At 70.7% G+C, this 17,138-nt stretch overlaps 4 protein-coding genes across 6 annotated transcripts in view; 3 read left to right on the forward strand and 1 right to left on the reverse strand.

Moving 5' to 3' along the window:
• LOC135324526 (proline-, glutamic acid- and leucine-rich protein 1-like) overlaps window positions 1-1,249 on the forward strand; it is a 1,878-nt gene extending 629 nt beyond the window's left edge. Inside the window, exons 2-3 of the mRNA XM_064501079.1 lie at window positions 7-657; window positions 1,017-1,249. Coding sequence (XP_064357149.1) covers window positions 7-657; window positions 1,017-1,100 — 735 coding nt within the window. The 3' untranslated portion in view covers window positions 1,101-1,249. The remainder of the gene's footprint in view (window positions 1-6; window positions 658-1,016) is intronic.
• Window positions 1,250-1,419: 170 nt separating this feature from the next.
• On the forward strand, window positions 1,420-5,428 carry SNAPC2 (small nuclear RNA activating complex polypeptide 2). Its single transcript, XM_064501124.1, has 5 exons — window positions 1,420-1,725; window positions 2,756-2,875; window positions 2,990-3,058; window positions 3,173-3,410; window positions 5,026-5,428. Exons 1-5 carry the CDS (start codon window positions 1,519-1,521, stop codon window positions 5,274-5,276), a joined length of 885 nt encoding a protein of 294 aa, XP_064357194.1. The 5' UTR covers window positions 1,420-1,518; the 3' UTR covers window positions 5,277-5,428.
• A 60-nt stretch (window positions 5,429-5,488) lies between these two features.
• LOC135324554 (uncharacterized) lies at window positions 5,489-11,916 on the forward strand. Its single transcript, XM_064501123.1, has 5 exons — window positions 5,489-5,722; window positions 7,683-7,821; window positions 8,527-8,657; window positions 9,411-9,463; window positions 10,779-11,916. Exons 1-5 carry the CDS (start codon window positions 5,502-5,504, stop codon window positions 11,900-11,902), a joined length of 1,668 nt encoding a protein of 555 aa, XP_064357193.1. The 5' UTR covers window positions 5,489-5,501; the 3' UTR covers window positions 11,903-11,916.
• A 454-nt stretch (window positions 11,917-12,370) lies between these two features.
• LOC135324539 (lysophosphatidic acid receptor 6-like) lies at window positions 12,371-17,133 on the reverse strand. Of its 3 annotated transcripts, none has more exons than XM_064501102.1 (3): window positions 15,621-17,133; window positions 15,154-15,345; window positions 12,371-13,384 (listed from the first exon to the last, which is right to left on the reverse strand). In XM_064501102.1, the coding sequence occupies exons 1-3, from the start codon at window positions 16,074-16,076 to the stop codon at window positions 12,452-12,454; spliced, it is 1,581 nt and encodes a 526-aa protein (XP_064357172.1). In that variant the 5' UTR covers window positions 16,077-17,133; the 3' UTR covers window positions 12,371-12,451. The 3 variants fall into 3 exon arrangements, with proteins under 3 accessions (XP_064357172.1, XP_064357173.1, XP_064357174.1); XM_064501103.1 differs by having other exon boundaries at window positions 15,154-15,244; window positions 15,621-17,132; XM_064501104.1 differs by lacking the exon at window positions 15,154-15,345.
• Window positions 17,134-17,138: the final 5 nt, after the last annotated feature.

Below are 17,138 nucleotides of genomic sequence, written 5' to 3' on the forward strand. Positions count from 1 at the left end.
CCGGAGCTGCCGGGGCTCCCCGGGGAGCCCGACCCGGCCGTCATCAACATCAACAGCAGCGAGGAAGAGGAGGAGGAGGAGGAGGAAGAGGAGGAGGAGGAGGAGGAGGAAGAGGAGTTCGGGGAGGAAGAGTTCTTCGAGGAGGAGGAGGAGGAGGAGGAGGAGGAGTTCGACGAGGAGGAAGAGCTGGGCGAGGAGGAGTACGACGAGGATGAGGAGGAGTACGAGGAGGACGAAGGCCTCTCCGAGGAGGAGGAGGAGGAGGAGGAGGAGGAGGAGGAGGAGGAAGGCGGCGGCAAGGAGGGGCAGTCCCTGGCGGTGCCCGAGGAGCCCCCCCTGCCCCCCGAGGACACGGGCGCCCTCGTCATGGAGGTGGACGAAGGCCACCCGCCCCCCCCGGCCGAGGAGGACGAGGAGGAGGACGAGGAGGACGAGGGGATGAAGGCCCCCCAGGACGGGGGCGAGGAGGAGGGCGAGCCCCCCCCGGGGGGCCCCGAGCCCCCCCCGCCCCTCCTGGAGCCCCCCGAGGTGGTGCCCCCCGCCCTGGATGCGGCCCACCCCCCTCCGCACCCCGAAATCCTGGGGGGGGCCGGCAGCCCCCCCCCGGCGCCCCCCCGGCTGGAGGAGGAGCCCCCGCCCCCCGTGGACAAGGGGGAGGTGAGGGGCCGGGGGGGCTGGGGGGGCAGCTTGGGGGGCGTTGGAGGAAATGGGGCACTTTGGGGGGGAATGGGGCGATTTGGGGAAAAGGTGGGGCAGTTTGGACATGCCGGGGGGGCAGGTTGGATGGTTTTGGGGGAGAATGGGGCAGTTTGGGGGGTTTTGGGGTGGGAACGGGGCAGTTTGGGGGCGTTGGGGGCAGATGGGGCAGTTTGGGGGGTGGGTTGGATGGTTTTGGGGTGGGAACGGGGCAGTTCAGGGGGGTTTGGGGTGAGAATGGGGCAAAATCGAGGGAAAATGGGGCAGTTTAGGGGAAAAGCGGGGCAGTTTGGCCCCCCCCGACCCTCTCTGCCCCCCAGGAGCTGGACGAGACGGCGACCATGCTGGCAGACTTCATCGACTGCCCCCCGGACGACGACCGGACCCCCGAAATGGCTCCGTGACCCCCCAAAACGGCCCCTGCCCCCCCCCTCAAATGCCCCCCTGACCCCCCCAAACGACCCCGAGACTCCCCCAAACGTCCCCTTTGCCCCCCCATCCCCGGAGCCCCCAACACGGTGAGACACGGAATAAACCCCCCCATCGCGTCCCAGTTCCGCGTGTGTCTTTTGGGGGGGGGGGGTGAGGGCCCCCCCCCCCATGGTTCCCCCCAATTGGGGAGAAGGCAGCGCTGGAACTACAACTCCCAGCACCCCTTGGGGGCTGCGGGGCGCGCTGCGAGTGACGCAATCACGCGGCGCCCGCTGGCGGAAGCGCCGCGGCACTACAGCTCCCGGCGTGCCGCGGGGCGAGTCGCGCCGCGAGTGACGCCATCAGGCGGCGCCCGGCCGGTGCGGAGGGAGCCCGGCGCCGGTGGCCGCCATGAAGCCGCCGCTGCGGACGCGCCTGGCGCCGGCGCGCTACGTGACGGGCCCCGGGGCGGCGGCGGCGCCGGAGCCGCGGGCCGCCTGGTCGGCGCGGGAGAAGCAGGCGCTGCTCGCGGCCCTGCGCGATCAGGCCGCGCTGGGCGCCGCCGAGCTGGAGCCGCGGCGGCTGCGGGAGCGGCTGCCCCGGCGGAGCGAGGCCGAGGTTGGGGGGGGGCCGGACGCCTGGGCCCCCGGGGGTGATGTGGGGACGGAGCGGGGGGGGGACTTGGACACCTGGGTCCCCAAGGGAGGAGTGGGGGGGGGAACAGGGGTGCCCGGACGCCTGGGCCCCCGGGGGGGGATGTGGGGACGGAGCGGGGGGGGGGACTTGGACACCTGGGTCCCCAAGGGAGGAGTGGGGGGGGGAACAGGGGTGCCCGGACGCCTGGGTCCCTGGGGGGGGGTGAACGGGGGGCACCCAGATGCCTCAGTCTGGGGGAGGGGGAGCCCCGGACGCCTGGGTCCCGGGGGGGGGGGGGGGTTGGGGGGGGGTTCCTGGACGGGGGCTCTGCCCGGGCCCCGCCGTGGGGCCGCCGTGGCCCCCCACGTCCGTCAGCCGCGGGGCAGCAGCTCGTGGAGCCGGGAGCTGTCCCCGTGTCCCCGTGTCCCCGTCCTGTGTCCCTGTCCCGTGTCCCCATTGACATCCCATGTTCTTGTCCCTGTCCCGCATCCCTGTCCCGTGTCCCCGTCCCGTGTCCCCATCCCTCTCCCATGTCCCTGTTCTGTGTCCCCATTCACATCCCGTGTCCCCATTCCGTGTCCATGTCCCCGTCCCTGTGTCCCCGTCTTGTGTCCCCATCCCGTGTCTGTGTCCCCGTCCTGTGTCCCCATCCCTATTCCATGTTCCTGTCCCATGTCCCCGTCCCTATCTCATGTCCCCGTCTTCCGTCCACATCTTGTGTCCCCATCCCGTGTCCGTGCCCCTGTGCCGTGTCCCCACGTCCCCGTGCTGTGTCCCCGTGCCATGTCCCTGTGTCCCCACGTCCCCGTCTCCGTGTGCCTGTGCCGTGTCCCCGTGCCATGTCTGTGTCCCCGTGCCATGTCCCCGTGTCCCCATGTCCCTGTGCCGTGTCCGTGTCCCCGTGCCGTGTCCCCATGCCCCCACGTCCCTGTGTCCATGTCCCCGTGCTGTGTCCCCGTGTCCCCGTGTCCCCGTGTCCCCGTGCGGCTCCGAGCGCCCCCCTCCCCGGCAGATCGTGGCCGTCGTGGCGCAGCTGAGGGGCCGCGTGGCGCGCGAGGCCGTGCGCACCCACTACCGCCAGTGCCTGGAGGAGCAGCGCCGCCGCCGCGCCCAGCTCCCGGCCCCCATCGAGGTGCGTGCCCCCCCGCGCCCCCCCGCGCCCTGCCCCGCGCCCTGCCCCACGGCCTGCCCCACGGCCTGCCCCACGGCGCGCCCCACGGCCGCCCCTCACCGCTCGCCCCCCCAGCTGTGGACGGAGCTCGCCGAGAAGCTGGCGGAGCCGCTGGAGGAGGCCGCCGCGGCCGCTTTCTCCCAGGTAACGGCTGCCGGGGGGGGATTTTCGTCCGGGGGGGGGTATTTTTTTACCGGGGGGGGTTTATCTTTCTCGGGACCGGGGGGGCCCCTCGCTCGCTCCCGCCTCTGCTCGCAGGTGCTCACGGTGGCGGCGGCGGAGCCGCTGAGCCTGCTGCGCTCGGTGCCGCCGCGGCCCCCGGTGCCCCCCCCGGCCGCCAAGGAGCCCCCCCCGGCCGCCAAGGAGCCCCCCCCGGCCAACGAGCCCCCCCCGGCCGGCAAGGAGCCCCCCCGTTTCGCCGTGGACTTCGGGAAGGTCTACGAGTACCTGGCGCTGCTGGCGCGGGGCGGGGTGGCCCCCCCGCTCCCCCCCGGCGGTGAGTCGGGACCCCTGGGCGGGGGGGGGCTCTGCCTGCCCCCCCCCCCCGTGCCATTCTGGGGGGGGTCGGGGGGGGAGGGCGACGTTCCCGCAGCCGGGGGGGGCCCAGCTGCAAACTGGGACCAGTTTGGGGCTCTCCCAGTATGGGGGTGTCGAGGCTGCGGTGGGGCTGGAGCGCGGGGGGGCTTGGAGATGGGGTGATGTCAGAGGGGGTGACATCAGAGGGAAACGGTGACATCGGAGGGGGAGGGGGTGACATCGGAGGGGGTGACATCGGAGGGGGAGGGGGTGACATCAGAGGGGTGACATCAGAGGGGGAGGGGGTGATGGAGGGACGTGGGGTGACACTGAGGGGAGAGGGGTGACATGGGAGAGGGACGGGGTGACACGGGAGAGGGATGGGGTGACATCAGACAGGGTGACATCAGAGAGGGACACGGTGACATCGGAGGGGGGACATCAGAGGGGGACAGGGGGACACTGGAGGGGGTGGGGGCGACATCGGAGAGGAATGGGGCGACATCGGAGGGGGACGGGGCGACATCGGAGGGGGACGGGGTGACATCGGAGGGGGACGGGGTGACATTGGAAGGGGTGACACTGGAGGGGGACGGGGTGACATTGGAGGGGGACGGGGTGACATTGGAAGGGGTGACACTGGAGGGGGACGGGGTGACACTGGAGGGGGACGGGGTGACATTGGAGGGGGACGGGGTGACATCGGAAGGGGTGACACTGGAGGGGGACGGGGTGACATTGGAGGGGGACGGGGTGACATCGGAAGGGGTGACACTGGAGGGGGACGGGGTGACATTGGAGAGGGACGGGGTGACATTGGAAGGGGTGACACTGGAGGGGGACGGGGTGACATTGGAGAGGGACGGGGTGACATTGGAAGGGGTGACACTGGAGGGGGACGGGGTGACATTGGAGAGGGACGGGGTGACATTGGAAGGGGTGACACTGGAGGGGGACGGGGTGACACTGGAGGGGGACGGGGTGACATTGGAGGGGTGACATCAGAGGGGGACGGGGTGACATTGGAGAGAGGCTGACATTAGAGGGGATGACATCGGAGCGGGACACGGTGACATCGGAGGGGGGACATCGGAGGGGAACAGGGTGACATCGGAGGGGGTGACATCACAGGGGAACAGGGTGATGTTGGAGGGGGTGACGTCGGAGGGAAACGGTGACATCGGAGGGGGGACATCAGAGGGGGACGGGGGGACCTCAGAGGGGGACGGGGGACACTGGAGGGGGTGGGGGCGACATCGGAGAGGAATGGGGCGACATCGGAGGGGGACGGGGTGACATCGGAGGGGGTGACATCAGAGGGGGAGGGGGTGATGGAGGGACGTGGGGTGACACTGAGGGGAGAGGGGTGACACGGGAGAGGGACGGGGTGACATCAGACGGGGTGACATCGGAGAGGGACACGGTGACATCGGAGGGGGGGACCTCAGAGGGGGACGGGGGGACACTGGAGGGGGTGGGGGCGACATCGGAGGGGGACGGGGCGACATCGGAGGGGGGTGGTGACCCGGGGGGGGGTCTCCCCCCGGACGGTGACCCGGGGGGGGTCTCACGCGTGTCCCCCCCCCCCCCCGCAGAGGCGGCGGTGCTGCTGGCCCTGCTGGCGTCGCTGCCGGCGGCGGCGGCCGCCCTGGACGGTGCCGGACTGCGGGGACACCTGCGCGAGGCCTACGGCGACCTCACGGCCCCCCGCCCGCCCCCCCCGGGCCCCCCCGCGCCCCCCCCCGCCGCCCCCGCCCCCCCCGGGCCCCCCTGGGCCGCCCTCGGCTTCTGCCCCCTCAACCTCTTCCTCCTCCCCCTGCGCCTGCTGGGCCGCCCCCCGTCCTGACCCCCCCAATCCAAGGTGGGGGGGGGGGCAAATCCCCCCCCCTCGGCACCGTGTGGGGGGGGGGGCCCAAATCCCGCTTCCCAGCCCCGAAACCGCCCCCCCCCTGACGCCGCTTCCGGCCGGGGCCGCCGGGAATAAACGCTTGGCTCCGCTCCCGGCCTTCTCCTTCCCGGGGGCCAAGTCCGCGGCCGGGGGGGGGACGCGGGGACACGGCGGGGGGGCGTGATGGCGGCGGGGGGGCCGCGGCGGCGGCGGCAGCGGGTGGCCGTGGTGGGCGCGGGGGCGGCGGGGCTCTGTGCTGCCCGGCACCTGGCCGCCCGGCCCGCGGCCTTCGCGCCCCCCGTCCTCTTCGAGGCGGCCGCCCGCCCGGGGGGCACCTGGGTGTACGGCGAGGGGCCCCCCCCCCCCGGCGGCCCCCCCCGCGCCGCCCTCTACTGGGGCCTGCGGTGAGTCTGGGGGGGGGGTCGGGGGGGGGTTGGGGGTCCTTGCGGAACGCCGTGGGGCTGGGGGTGCTCCGTGGGGTCTCCTGGGGCTGGGGGTGCCCCATGGAGCGCTCTCGTCGCGCTATGGGGCTGGGGTTGTCCCAGCGACCCTTTTCACCCCGCTATGGGGCTGGGGCTGCCCCACAGACCCTTCTTGCCCTGCTATGGGGCTGGGGGTGCCCCATGGATCCCTCTCTTCATGCTATGGGGCTGGGGTTGTCCCATGGAACCTCCTTGCCCTGCTGTGGGGCTGGGGGTGCCCCATGGATCGCTCTCGTCGCGCTATGGGGCTGGGGTTGTCCCAGCGACCCTTTTCACCCCGCTATGGGGCTGGGGGTGCCCCATGGATCGCTCTCGTCGCGCTATGGGGCTGGGGTTGTCCCAGCGACCCTTTTCACCCCGCTATGGGGCTGGGGCTGCCCCACAGACCCTTCTTGCCCTGCTATGGGGCTGGGGCTGCCCCATGGATCACTTTCGTCGCGCTATGGGGCTGGGGTTGTCCCAGCGACCCTTTTCACCCCGCTATGGGGCTGGGGCTGCCCTACAGACCCTTCTTGCCTTGCTATGGGGCTGGGGGTGCCCCATGGATCCCTCTCTTCATGCTATGGGGCTGGGGTTGTCCCATGGAACCTCCTTGCCCTGCTGTGGGGCTGGGGCTGCCCCATGGATCGCTCTCGTCGCGCTGTGGGGCTGGGGTTGTCCCAGCGACCCTTTACACCCCGCTATGGCTCTGGGGCTGCCCCACAGGCCCCTGCCGTCCTGCTGTGGGGCTGGGGCTGCCCCATGGATCGCTCTCGTTGCGCTATGGGGCTGGGGCTGGCCCACAGACCCTTCTTGCCCTGCTGTGGGGCTGGGGCTGCCCCATGGATCGCTCTCATCGCGCTATGGGGCTGGGGTTGTCCCAGCGACCCTCCTTGCCCCGCTATGGGGCTGGGGTTGTCCCATGGATCCCTCTTGTCGCACTGTGGGGCTGGGGTTGCCCCAGCAACCCTCTTTGCCTTGCTATGGGGCTGGGGCCACCCTAGGGACCCTTCTCACCCTGCTATGGGGCTGGGGCTGCCCCACGGAGCTCTTTTGTCGCACTATGGGGCTGGGGTTGTCCCAGCGACCCTTCTCTCCCTGCTATGGGGCTGGGGCCACCTTGGGGACTCCTCTCACCCTGCTATAGGGCTGGGGTTGCCCCACAGACCTCTCTTGTCGTGCTATGGGGCTGGGGTTGTCCCAGCAACCCTTCTCTCGCACTGTGGGGCTGGGGCTGCCCCACGGACCCCTGTCGTCCTGCTGTGGGGCTGGGGCTGCCCCATGGATCCCTCTCATCATGCTATGGGGCTGGGGTTGTCCCAGCGACCCTCCTTGCCCCGCTATGGGGCTGGGGCCACCTTGGGGACCCCTCTCAGCCTGCTATGGGGCTGGGGCTGCCCCACAGGCCCCTGTCGTCCTGCTATAGGGCTGGGGCCACCCTGGGGACCCCTCTTGTCATGCTATGGGGCTGGGGTTGCCCCACGGACCCCTCTCGTCACACTGTGGGGGTGGGGCTGCCCCAGTGACCCTCCTTGCCCTGCTATGGGGCTGGGGCCACCCTGGGGACCCCTCTCACCCCGCTATGGGGCTGGGGCTGCCCCAGCGACCCTCCTCACCCTGCTGTGGGGCTGGAACTACCCCAAGGATCCACCCCACCTTTCCATGGGTCTGGGACCCCCCAAGGACCTGTCTCAGCCTGCCGTGGGTCTGGGACCACCCCAAGGACCCACCCCAACTTTCTATGGGTCTGGGAGCCCCCCAAGGACCCACCCCACCTTTCTATGGGTCTGGGAGCCCCCCAAGGACCCACCTCACCTTTCTATGGGTCTGGGAGCCCCCCAAGGACCCGCCTCGGCCCGCCGTGGGGCCGGGGCCGCCCCACATCACCCCACTGCGTCGCCAGGACCAACCTGCCCAAGGAGGTGATGGCCTTCCCCGACTTCCCCTTCGCGGAGGAGCTGCCCTCCTTCCTGCCCCACGGCGAGGTGCTGGCCTACCTGGAGCGCTACGCCGCCGCCTCCGGCGTCCTCCCCTTCATCCGGGTGAGCTGCCCCACACCTGGCCGGGCCCCACGCCGCGGCCCCTGCCCCACGGCGCGGCCCCCTGCCCCACGGTGCGGCCCCCTGCCCCATGGCACTGCCCCACGGCGTGCCCACCCTGCCCCACAGTGCTGCCCCCATCCGCTCCCCCTGTCCCCTGCAGCCAGCCTGGCCCCACATTGCAGCCTGCTGCCCCACGGCGTGGCCCCCTGCCCCACGGTGCAGCCTGCTGCCCCACAGCGTGGCCCTCTGCCCCACGGTGCAGCCTGCTGCCCCACGGCGTGGCCCTCTGCCCCACGGCACGCTCCCTGTTCTGTCCCCCAGGGCCTGGGGCTCCTCCCTGCCCCACAGACCTGGCTGCCCCCCATGTCCATCCTGCCCCATGGCCACAGTGGCCCCCTGGGTCCCCAAGTCCATCTCTGCCCCATGGCCCCAGCTGCCCCCCATGTCCCTAGGTCCATCCCTGCCCCATGGCCTGGCTGCCCCCCATGTTCCTGGATCCATCCCTGCCCCACAGCCCTGGCTGCCCCCCATGGCGCCAGGTCCATTCCTGCCCCACGGCCCTGGTTGCCCCCCATGTCCATCTCTGCCCCACGGCCCTGGCTGCTCCCCATGGCCCCGGCTGCCCCCCACATCCCTGGGTCCGTCGCTGCCCCCCGTCCCCGGCTGCCCCCCGGCCGCCGTCCCCGACCCCCCCGGCCCCCCCAGTTCCAGCAGCTGGTGGAGGACGTGAGCCCGGCGGAGGGGCCGGGGGGCGGCTGGACCGTCACCTCCCGCGGGCTGGGGGCCGGCGGCCGCCGCCACACCGAGCACTTCGACGCCGTCATGGTGTGCACCGGGTAGGGGACACCGCGCCGTCACCGTCACCGTCACTGTCACCGCCGCGTGGGGACCGGCATGGGGACGGGGACAGGGATGGGGACAGGGAGAGGGATGGGGACCAGGGCTGGGATGGGGATGGAGACAGGATGGGGATGGGGACCGGGATGGGGACAGGGACAGGGTTGGGGACCGGGATGGGGATGGGGATGGGGATAGAGACAGGACGGGGACCAGGATAGGGACAGGAACAGGGATGGGGATGGAGACAGGATGGGGATGGAGACAGGATGGGGACAGGGTGGGGACGGGGACCGGGATGGGGACAGGGAGAGGGATGGGGACCGGGATGGAGACAGGATGGGGACCAGGACAGGGACCAGGACTGGGATGGGGATGGAGACAGGATGGGGATGGGGACCGGGATGGGGACAGGGACAGGGTTGGGGACCGGGATGGGGATAGAGACAGGATGGGGACCGGGATGGGGACAGGAACAGGGATGGGGATGGAGACAGGATGGGGACAGGGTGGGGACGGGGACTGGGATGGGGACCGGGATGGGGACAGGGACAGGGATGGGGACCGAGACTGGGACAGGATGGGGACAGGGACCAGGAGCAGGACAGGGAGCAGGATGGGGACTGGGATGGGGACAGAGACTGGGACCAGCACTGGGACGGGGATTTGGACCAAGATGGGGATGGAGACGGGGACGAGGACGGTGACGGGGACCAGGACGGTGCCCCCACCTGTCCCCTGCTCTCTTGCAGCCACTACTCCACCCCCGTGGTGCCCCACATCCCCGGGCTGGACACCTTCACAGGTGACGGCGTCTCCGGTCCCTGCTGTCCCCGTCCCCACTGACCCCATCGTGTCCCCGATGGCCCCGTGACCCTGTCCCCATGTCCCTGTCCCCGTGTCCCTGATGACCCTGTCCCCATTGACACCAACCCCACCTGACCCTGTCCCCATCGTCATGTCCTCAATGACCCCAACCCCACGGTGTCCCCTGTCCCCATCACTGTGTCCCCAATGACACCAAACCCACGGTGACCCCTCCCTGTCCCTGTCCCCATCACCATGTCCCCGATGACCCCAACCTCATGGTGTCCCCCCCTCCCTGTCCCCATCAGCAGGTCCCCAATGACCCCAACCCCATGGTATCCCCTGTCCCCATCCCCATTGCCATGTCCCCAATGACCCCAATGCAATGGTGTCCATCTGTCCCCATTGCCATGTCCCCAATGACACCAACCCCATGGTGTCCCCCTGTCCCCAATGACCCCAACCCCATGATGTCCCCCTGTCCCCATTGCCATGTCCCCAATGACCCCAACGCAACACCGTCCATCTGTCCCCATCGCCATGTCCCCAATGACACCAACCCCATGGTGTCCCCCTGTCCCCAATGACCCCAACCCCATGGAGTCCCCCTGTCCCCATCACCATGTCCCCAATGACCCCAAGCCCACAGTGTCCCCTGTCCCCATCGCCATGTCCCCAATGACCCCAACCCCACGGTGTCCCCTGTCCCCATCACCATGTCCCCAATGACTCCAACCCCATAGTGTCCCCTGTCCCCATTGCCGTGTCCCCAGTGACCCCAACCCGAGTGTCTCCTGTCCCCATTGCCATGTCCCCAGTGACCCCAATCCCATAGTGTCCCCCCAACCCTGCACCATCGCCACGTCCCCAATGACCCCAACCCCATGGTGTCCCCTGTCCCCATCGCCATGTCCCCAGTGACCCCAACCCCACGGTGTCCCCCTGTCCCCAATGACCCCAACCCCATGGTGTCCCCTGTCCCCATTGCCATGTCCCCAATGACCCCAGCCCCCCGGTGTCCCCTGTCCCCATCGCCATGTCCCCAATGAGCCCAACCCCATGGTGTCCCCTGTCCCCATCGCCATGTCCCCAGTGACCCCAACCCCAGTGTCCCCTGTCCCCATTGCCATGTCCCCAATGAGCCCAACCCCACAGTGTCCCCTGTCCCCATCACCATGTCCCCAATGAGCCCAACCCCATGGTGTCCCCCAACCCTGCACCATCGCCACGTCCCCAATGACCCCCAACCCCCCCCCGGTGTCCCCTGTCCCCATTACCCCGTCCCCACGTCACCCCCCCGGTCCCCCCCCCAGGCCAGGTGCTGCACAGCCACGAGTACCGGCGCCCCGAGCCCTTCGCCGGCCGCTCCGTGGTGCTGCTGGGCGCCGGCCCCTCCGGCGTCGACCTGGCGCTGGAGCTGGCGCCGGTGGCCCGTAGCGTCACCCTGAGCCGCCGGCCGCCGCCGGTGCCGGGGCTGCCGGCCGCCGTGACCCAGGCGCCGCCGGTGCGAGCCGCTCGGGCCGGCACCGTGCTCTTCGCCGACGGCACCGCCGCGGACGCCGACGTGCTGCTGCTCTGCACCGGCTACGCCTACGCCTTCCCCTTCCTCCGGCCCGGCGCCCTGGGGCTGCGGGTGGCCCGGGGGCTGGTGGCCCCGCTCTACCGGCACTTGCTGCCGCCCCGCCACCCCACGCTGGCCCTGGTGGGGCTCTGCCGCCACGTCTGCCCCTTCCCCTTCTTCCACTGCCAGGTGCTCTTCTTCCTCGCCGCCCTGGCGGGCGCCTGCGCCCTGCCGCCGGCCCGGCGCATGTTGCGGGAGGCCGCGGCCGAGCTGGCGCGGCACCGGGCGGGCGGCGGGCGCCGGCGGCACTTCCACCGCCTGGGCCCGGCGCAGTGGGGCTACTGCGAGGGGCTGGCGCGGCTGGGGGGCTTCGCCCCGCTGCCCCCCGTGCTGCGGAGCCTCTACGAGGAGGTGGGGCGCAGCCGGCAGCGCGACGCCGGAGCCTACCGCCGCCGCCGCTACCGGGTGCTGGACGCCGAGCGCTGGGAGGTGCTGAGCGACGGGGACGGGGACGGGGACGGGGACAAGGACGGGGACAAGGACGGGGATGGAAGTGGAGGTGGGGACAGGGATGGAGATGGAGACAGGGATGGGGCTGGGGACAAGGACGGGGACAAGGACGGGGATGGAGATGGAGATGGAGACTGGGATGGGGATGGTGATGGGGATGAAGATTGGGATGGAGATTGGGACGGAGTTTGGGACAGCGATGGGGACGAAGATGGAGACAGCAATGGGGATTGGGACAAAGATGGAAACAGCGATGGGGATGCAGATGGCGATGGCGATGAAGATGGGGATGGAGATGGGGACAGGGATGGGGACAGGGATGGGGACAGGGACGGAGATGCCACCACCACCACTCCTGTAGAATAAAGCTCTGAGGCAGGTGCTGAGTTTGGTCCGTGCTGGGGGCCCTGGGATGGGGCTGGGTGCAGGGGTGGCAGGTCCCACCCTGGTCCCCTCCTGTCCCCCATCACAGTCCCTTCCTGCCCCCCGTCGTGGTCCCCCTTGTCCTCCATCCTCCTCCCTTCCTCTCTCTCCTCCCTGTCCCCTCCTGTCCCCCTCGCAATCCCCTCTTCTCCCCCATTGAGGTCCCCTCTTCTCCCCCATCGCAGTCCCCTCCTGTCCCCATCCCCGTCCCCTTTTCCCCCCCATCCCTGTCCCTTCCTCTCCCCCATCCCCGTCCCCTCCTGTCCCCATCCCCGTCCCTTCCTCTCCCCCATCGCAGTCCCCTCCTGTCCCCATCCCCGTCCCCTCCTGTCCCCATCCCCGTCCCCTTTCCTCCCCCCCCGCGGTCCCTTCCTGTCCCACCCCGGCCCCGGCCGCACCAGCCCGCCGCCGTTGCGACACATCCCCTTTTTATTCGCCACCGCCGGAAACCCCGGGGGCCCCGCGGCCCTGCCACCGCCGCCGATGCCGCCGTCACCGCGGTGGCCTCAGCTCCCCGGGGGGCCGGGGGGCCGCGGGGCGCAGGAAGGACTCGGCGGCGAAGTAGTAGGCGAGGGGGTCGAGGACGGCGTTGGCGCAGGCGAGGAGCAGCGTGCAGCGGTAGGCCTGGTCCAGCGCCGGCCCGGGGAGGCCGCGCAGCTGGTAGCAGAGCAGGACGGCGTGGAAGGGCAGGAAGCAGCCCAGGAAGATGGCCACGTGCGTCAGCACCATGCGCCTCACCTTGCCGCCGTCCACCAGCGCCATGCGGGCGGCCGCGCTGCGCCCCACGGCCCGCAGCAGCCCCCAGGAGCAGCCGGCCAGCACGGCCAGCGGCACGGCGAAGGCCGCCGCCATGGCCGCCGTCACCGCCGGCCGCGTCACGTAGCGGGGCCGCCCGTCGAAGCACCGCGCCGCCGCCGCCGTGCCGCCGCCCGCGCCCCGCGGCACCGCGTAGGCCGGCACGCAGCCCAGGGCGCTGAGGGCCCAGGCGCCGGCGCACACCCGGGCCGCCCGGCGCCGCAAGCGGGCCGCCCCGGCGTGCAGCGGCAGGCACACGGCGGCCCAGCGGTCCCCGCTGAGGCAGGTCAGCAGGAAGATGCTGCCGTACATGTTGACCAGCAGCAGCACGCCCAGCAGCTCGCAGAGCGCCGGCGGCAAGCCCGGCCGCCCCGCGTAGTGGGCCACCCGCGCCGGCAGCGAGGCCACCAGCAGCAGGTCGCAGGCCGCCAGGTTACGCATGTAGGTGGCCGTGGGCGAGGGCGCCCGGCGGCCCAGCAGCGCCAGGGCCGCCCCGTTCAGCCCCAGCCCCAGCACGAAGATGAGGCCGTAGAGGCCGGCGAAGGCCGCGTCCGCCCCGGACGTGCAGTTGCCGCAGGGCGTTGGGGGCTCGGCGCTCGGCCCCGGCGTCTCCATGGGGGTCACGGGTGCCTGCGGGGATAGCGGGGGGGGGGGCTCTGAGGCATTTGGGGGGTCCCTCAAGGGTCTCTGGGGTCCCACAGGGGCTCCTGGCTAAAGGTTTGGGGGTTATTGCAGCATTTGGGGGGTCCCTGGGGAATTTGGGGGACCCACAGGGGCTCCTGGCTAAGGGATTGGGGGTTATTGCAGCATTTGGGGGGTCCCTGGGGAATTTGGGGGACCCACAGGGGCTCCTGGCTAAGGGATTGGGGGGCTCCTGTGGCATTTGGGGGTCCCTCAGGTGTCCCTGGGGTATTTGGGGGTCCCTAGGGGTCCCACAGGGGCTCCTAGCTAAAGCTTTGGGGGTTACTGCAGCATTTGGGGGTCCGTCACAGGTCCCTGGGGTATTTGGGGGTCCCTGGGGGTCCCACAGGGGCTCCTGGCCATGGAATTGGGGTGTTTGGGGGGTCTCTGAGGCATTTGGGGGGTCCCTCAAGGGTCTCTGGGGTCCCACAGGGGCTCCTAGCTAAAGGTGTGGGGGTTATTGCAGCATTTGGGGGGTCCCTGGGGAATTTGGGGGACCCACAGGGGCTCCTGGCCATGGGATTGGGAGGCTCCTGTGGCATTTGGGGGTCCCTCAGGGGTCCCTGGGGTATTTGGGGGTCCCTAGGGGTCCCACAGGGGCTCCTGGCTAAGGGTTTGGGGGGGTCCTGCAGCATTTGAGGGTCCCTCAGGGGTCCCTGGGGAATTTGGGGGTCCCACAGGGGCTGCTGGCCATGGAATTGGGGTGTTTGGGGGGTCTCTGAGGCAGTTGGGGGGTCCCTCAAGGGTCTCTGGGGTCCCACAGGGGCTCCTGGCTAAAGGTTTGGGGGGTTCTTGTGGCATTTGGGGGGTCCCTGGGGTATTTGGGGGTCCCACAGGGGCTCCTGGCTAAGGGATTGGGGGGCTCCTGTGGCATTTGGGGGTCCCTCAGGGGTCCCTGGGGTATTTGGGAGTCCCTAGGGGTCCCACAGGGGCTCCTGGCTAAAGCTTTGGGGGGTTCTTGCGGCATTTGGGGGGTCCCTGGGGAATTTGGGGGTCCCACAGGGGTCCCTGGGGTATTTGGGGGTCCCTAGGGGTCCCACAGGGGCTCCTAGCTAAAGCTTTGGGGGTTACTGCAGCATTTGGGGGTCCCTCACGGGTCCCTGGGGTGTTTGGGGGTCCCTGGGGTGTTTGGGGGTCCCCGAGGAGTCCCTGGGGTATTTGGGGGTCCCTAGGGGTCCCACAGAGGCTCCTGGACAAGGTTTGGGGGGGTTCCTGCAGTATTTGGGGGTCCCCCAGGGGTCCCTGGGGTATTTGGGGGTCCCACAGAGGCTCCTGACCAAGGGTTTGGGGGATTCCGGCAGAATTTGGGGGTCCCAGGGCACTTGGGGGTCCCAGCTGGGGAACTAGGGGGGTCGCAGGGCACTTGGGGGTCCCAGCTGGGGGGCTGGGCAGTCCCAGGGGCGTTGGGGCTCCCAGCTGTGGGACCAGGGTGTTTGGGGGGTCTTGGGGGGCTCCTGGCCATCACCCCCAGCCCCTCATCTGCCCCCGCCCCCCCCCATGGCCCCACGGAGACCCCCAGGACCCGGGCGCTGGGGGGGGGCTGGGCTTCGGGCTGCCCCGTTCCCGTAAGCTCGTTGCCGTCACCCCGTTTCCTGCGCTAACGAGGTGCAAATTCACGCTGGGGGGGGGGGCGGTGGGCCCTGACCCCCCCCCGGGAGAGACCCCCCCCCACCCCAGAGACCCCCCGCACCCCGTCCCCCCCCAGCCCAGGGACTCACCGCTCTCCCTCCCCACATCGGGTGCTGCTGGGGGGGGGGTCCAGAGCGGCTGCTCCTGGGGTGCCTTCGGGGCCGAGCCCCCGAGACGAGCCTGGGGGGCACTGGGCTGAACTGGGAGGCACTGGGGAGGATGTAGGTTGGACTGGGAGGCACTGGGTTGAGCCGGGAGGCACTGGGAGGCTCTGGGTTGGTCTGGGGGGGCACCGGAAAGGGTCTGGGAGGAACTGGGGGGGCGGATGGGGAGGCACTGGGTTGAACTGGGAGGATGTAGGTTGGACTGGGAGGCACTGGGAAGGATGCAGGTTGGACTGGGAAGCGCTGGGTTGAACTGGGAGCCATTGGGAAAGCACGGGGAGGAGGGAGCTTGGGCTGGGTGGGGTGGGAGGGGGGGCAGCGTGGGCAGTGGGAGGCACTGGGAAGGACTGGGAGGCGCTGGGAGGCCCTGCCCCCCCCGCGATGGCACTCACCTGGCGCCGGCGGAGCCCCCCGGGCCGAGCGGGGCCGGTGCCACCCCGAGCGCCGGTGCCACCCCGAGCGCCGGCACCGCCGAGGCTTCCTGCCGCCCGAGGAGAAGTGTCGGTGCGGCACATCCGGGGGCTGCGGCCGCCCTGGCTGCGCCCGCGGGGCGCGGGGGGGGCACGGTGATGTCCCCGGGGAGGGGGACACGCGGGGACAGGGTGGCCCTGGGGACGGGGACACCATGGAGATGTGGGGTCTGGGGACAGAGACACGATGGAGATGTGGGGCCTGGGGATGGGGACATCATGGGGACGTGGGGTCTGGGGACATCCTGGGGACAGGGGTGGCCCTGGGGATGGGGACACGATAAAGATGTGGGGCCTGGAGAGGGGGACATCATGGAGATGTGGGGTCTGGGGACAGAGACACGAAGGAGATGTGGGGCCTGGGGATGGGGACATCATGGGGACATGGGGTCTGGGGACACCCTGGGGACAGGGGTGGCCCTGGGGATGGGGATGTCATGGAGATGTGGGGCCTGGGGACGGGGACACGATGGAGATATGGGGCCTGAGGATGGGGACATCATGGAGACATGGGGTCTGGGGACACCCTGGGGACAGGGGTGGCCCTGGGGATGGGGATGTCATGGAGATGTGGGGCCTGGGGACGGGGACACGATGGAGATATGGGGCCTGAGGATGGGGACGTCATGGAGATGTGGGGTCTGGGGACATCCTGGGGACAGGGGTGGCCCCGGGGATGGGGACACAATAAAGATGTGGGGCCTGGAGAGGGGGACATCATGGAGATGTGGGGCCTGGGGACACTCTGGGGACAGGGGTGGCCCTGGGGATGGGGATGCCATGGAGATGTGGGGTCTGGGGACACTCTGGGGACAGGGGTGGCCCTGGGGACGGGGATGCCATGGAGATGTGGGGTCTGGGGACACTCTGGGGACAGGGATGGCTCTGGGGACGGGGATGCCATGGAGATGTGGGGTCTGGGGACACTCTGGGGACAGGGATGGCTCTGGGGACGGGGATGCCATGGAGATGTGGGGTCTGGGGACACTCTGGGGACAGGGATGGCTCTGGGGACAGGGAGGCCATGGAGATGTGGGGCCTGGGGACAGGGGTGGCCCTGGGGAGGGGGACATCATGGAGATGTGGGGCCTGGGGACAGGGACACCATGGAGATGTGGGGCCTGGGGACACCCTGGGGACAGCGATGGGGGCACAGGGGGACGGTGGAGGGGGGACAGGGCCGTGGCCACCTCCGCTGAGGTCAAGGGTCAGAGGTCGGGAGGGTCAGCGGTCGCTAGGAGCCGGGGTCAGAGGGCACCAGGCGGCACAGGGATGGAGGCAGGGCAGGGGCAGAGGTCGCGGTCAGTGCAGGGCGGTGGCCGCAGCCGGCGGTCCGCCATATTCCCGCCCCGCCCCGGGGAGGGGGCCCAGGCGGCCGGGGCTGCACGTGACCAGCCCCCGCCCTCCCTCCCGCCGACTGCGCATGCGCGCCCGCCCCTT

This window comes from Dromaius novaehollandiae, chromosome 32 (genome assembly GCF_036370855.1).
Source record: "Dromaius novaehollandiae isolate bDroNov1 chromosome 32, bDroNov1.hap1, whole genome shotgun sequence".
In the NCBI taxonomy this organism is placed as follows: Eukaryota; Metazoa; Chordata; class Aves; order Casuariiformes; family Dromaiidae; genus Dromaius; species Dromaius novaehollandiae.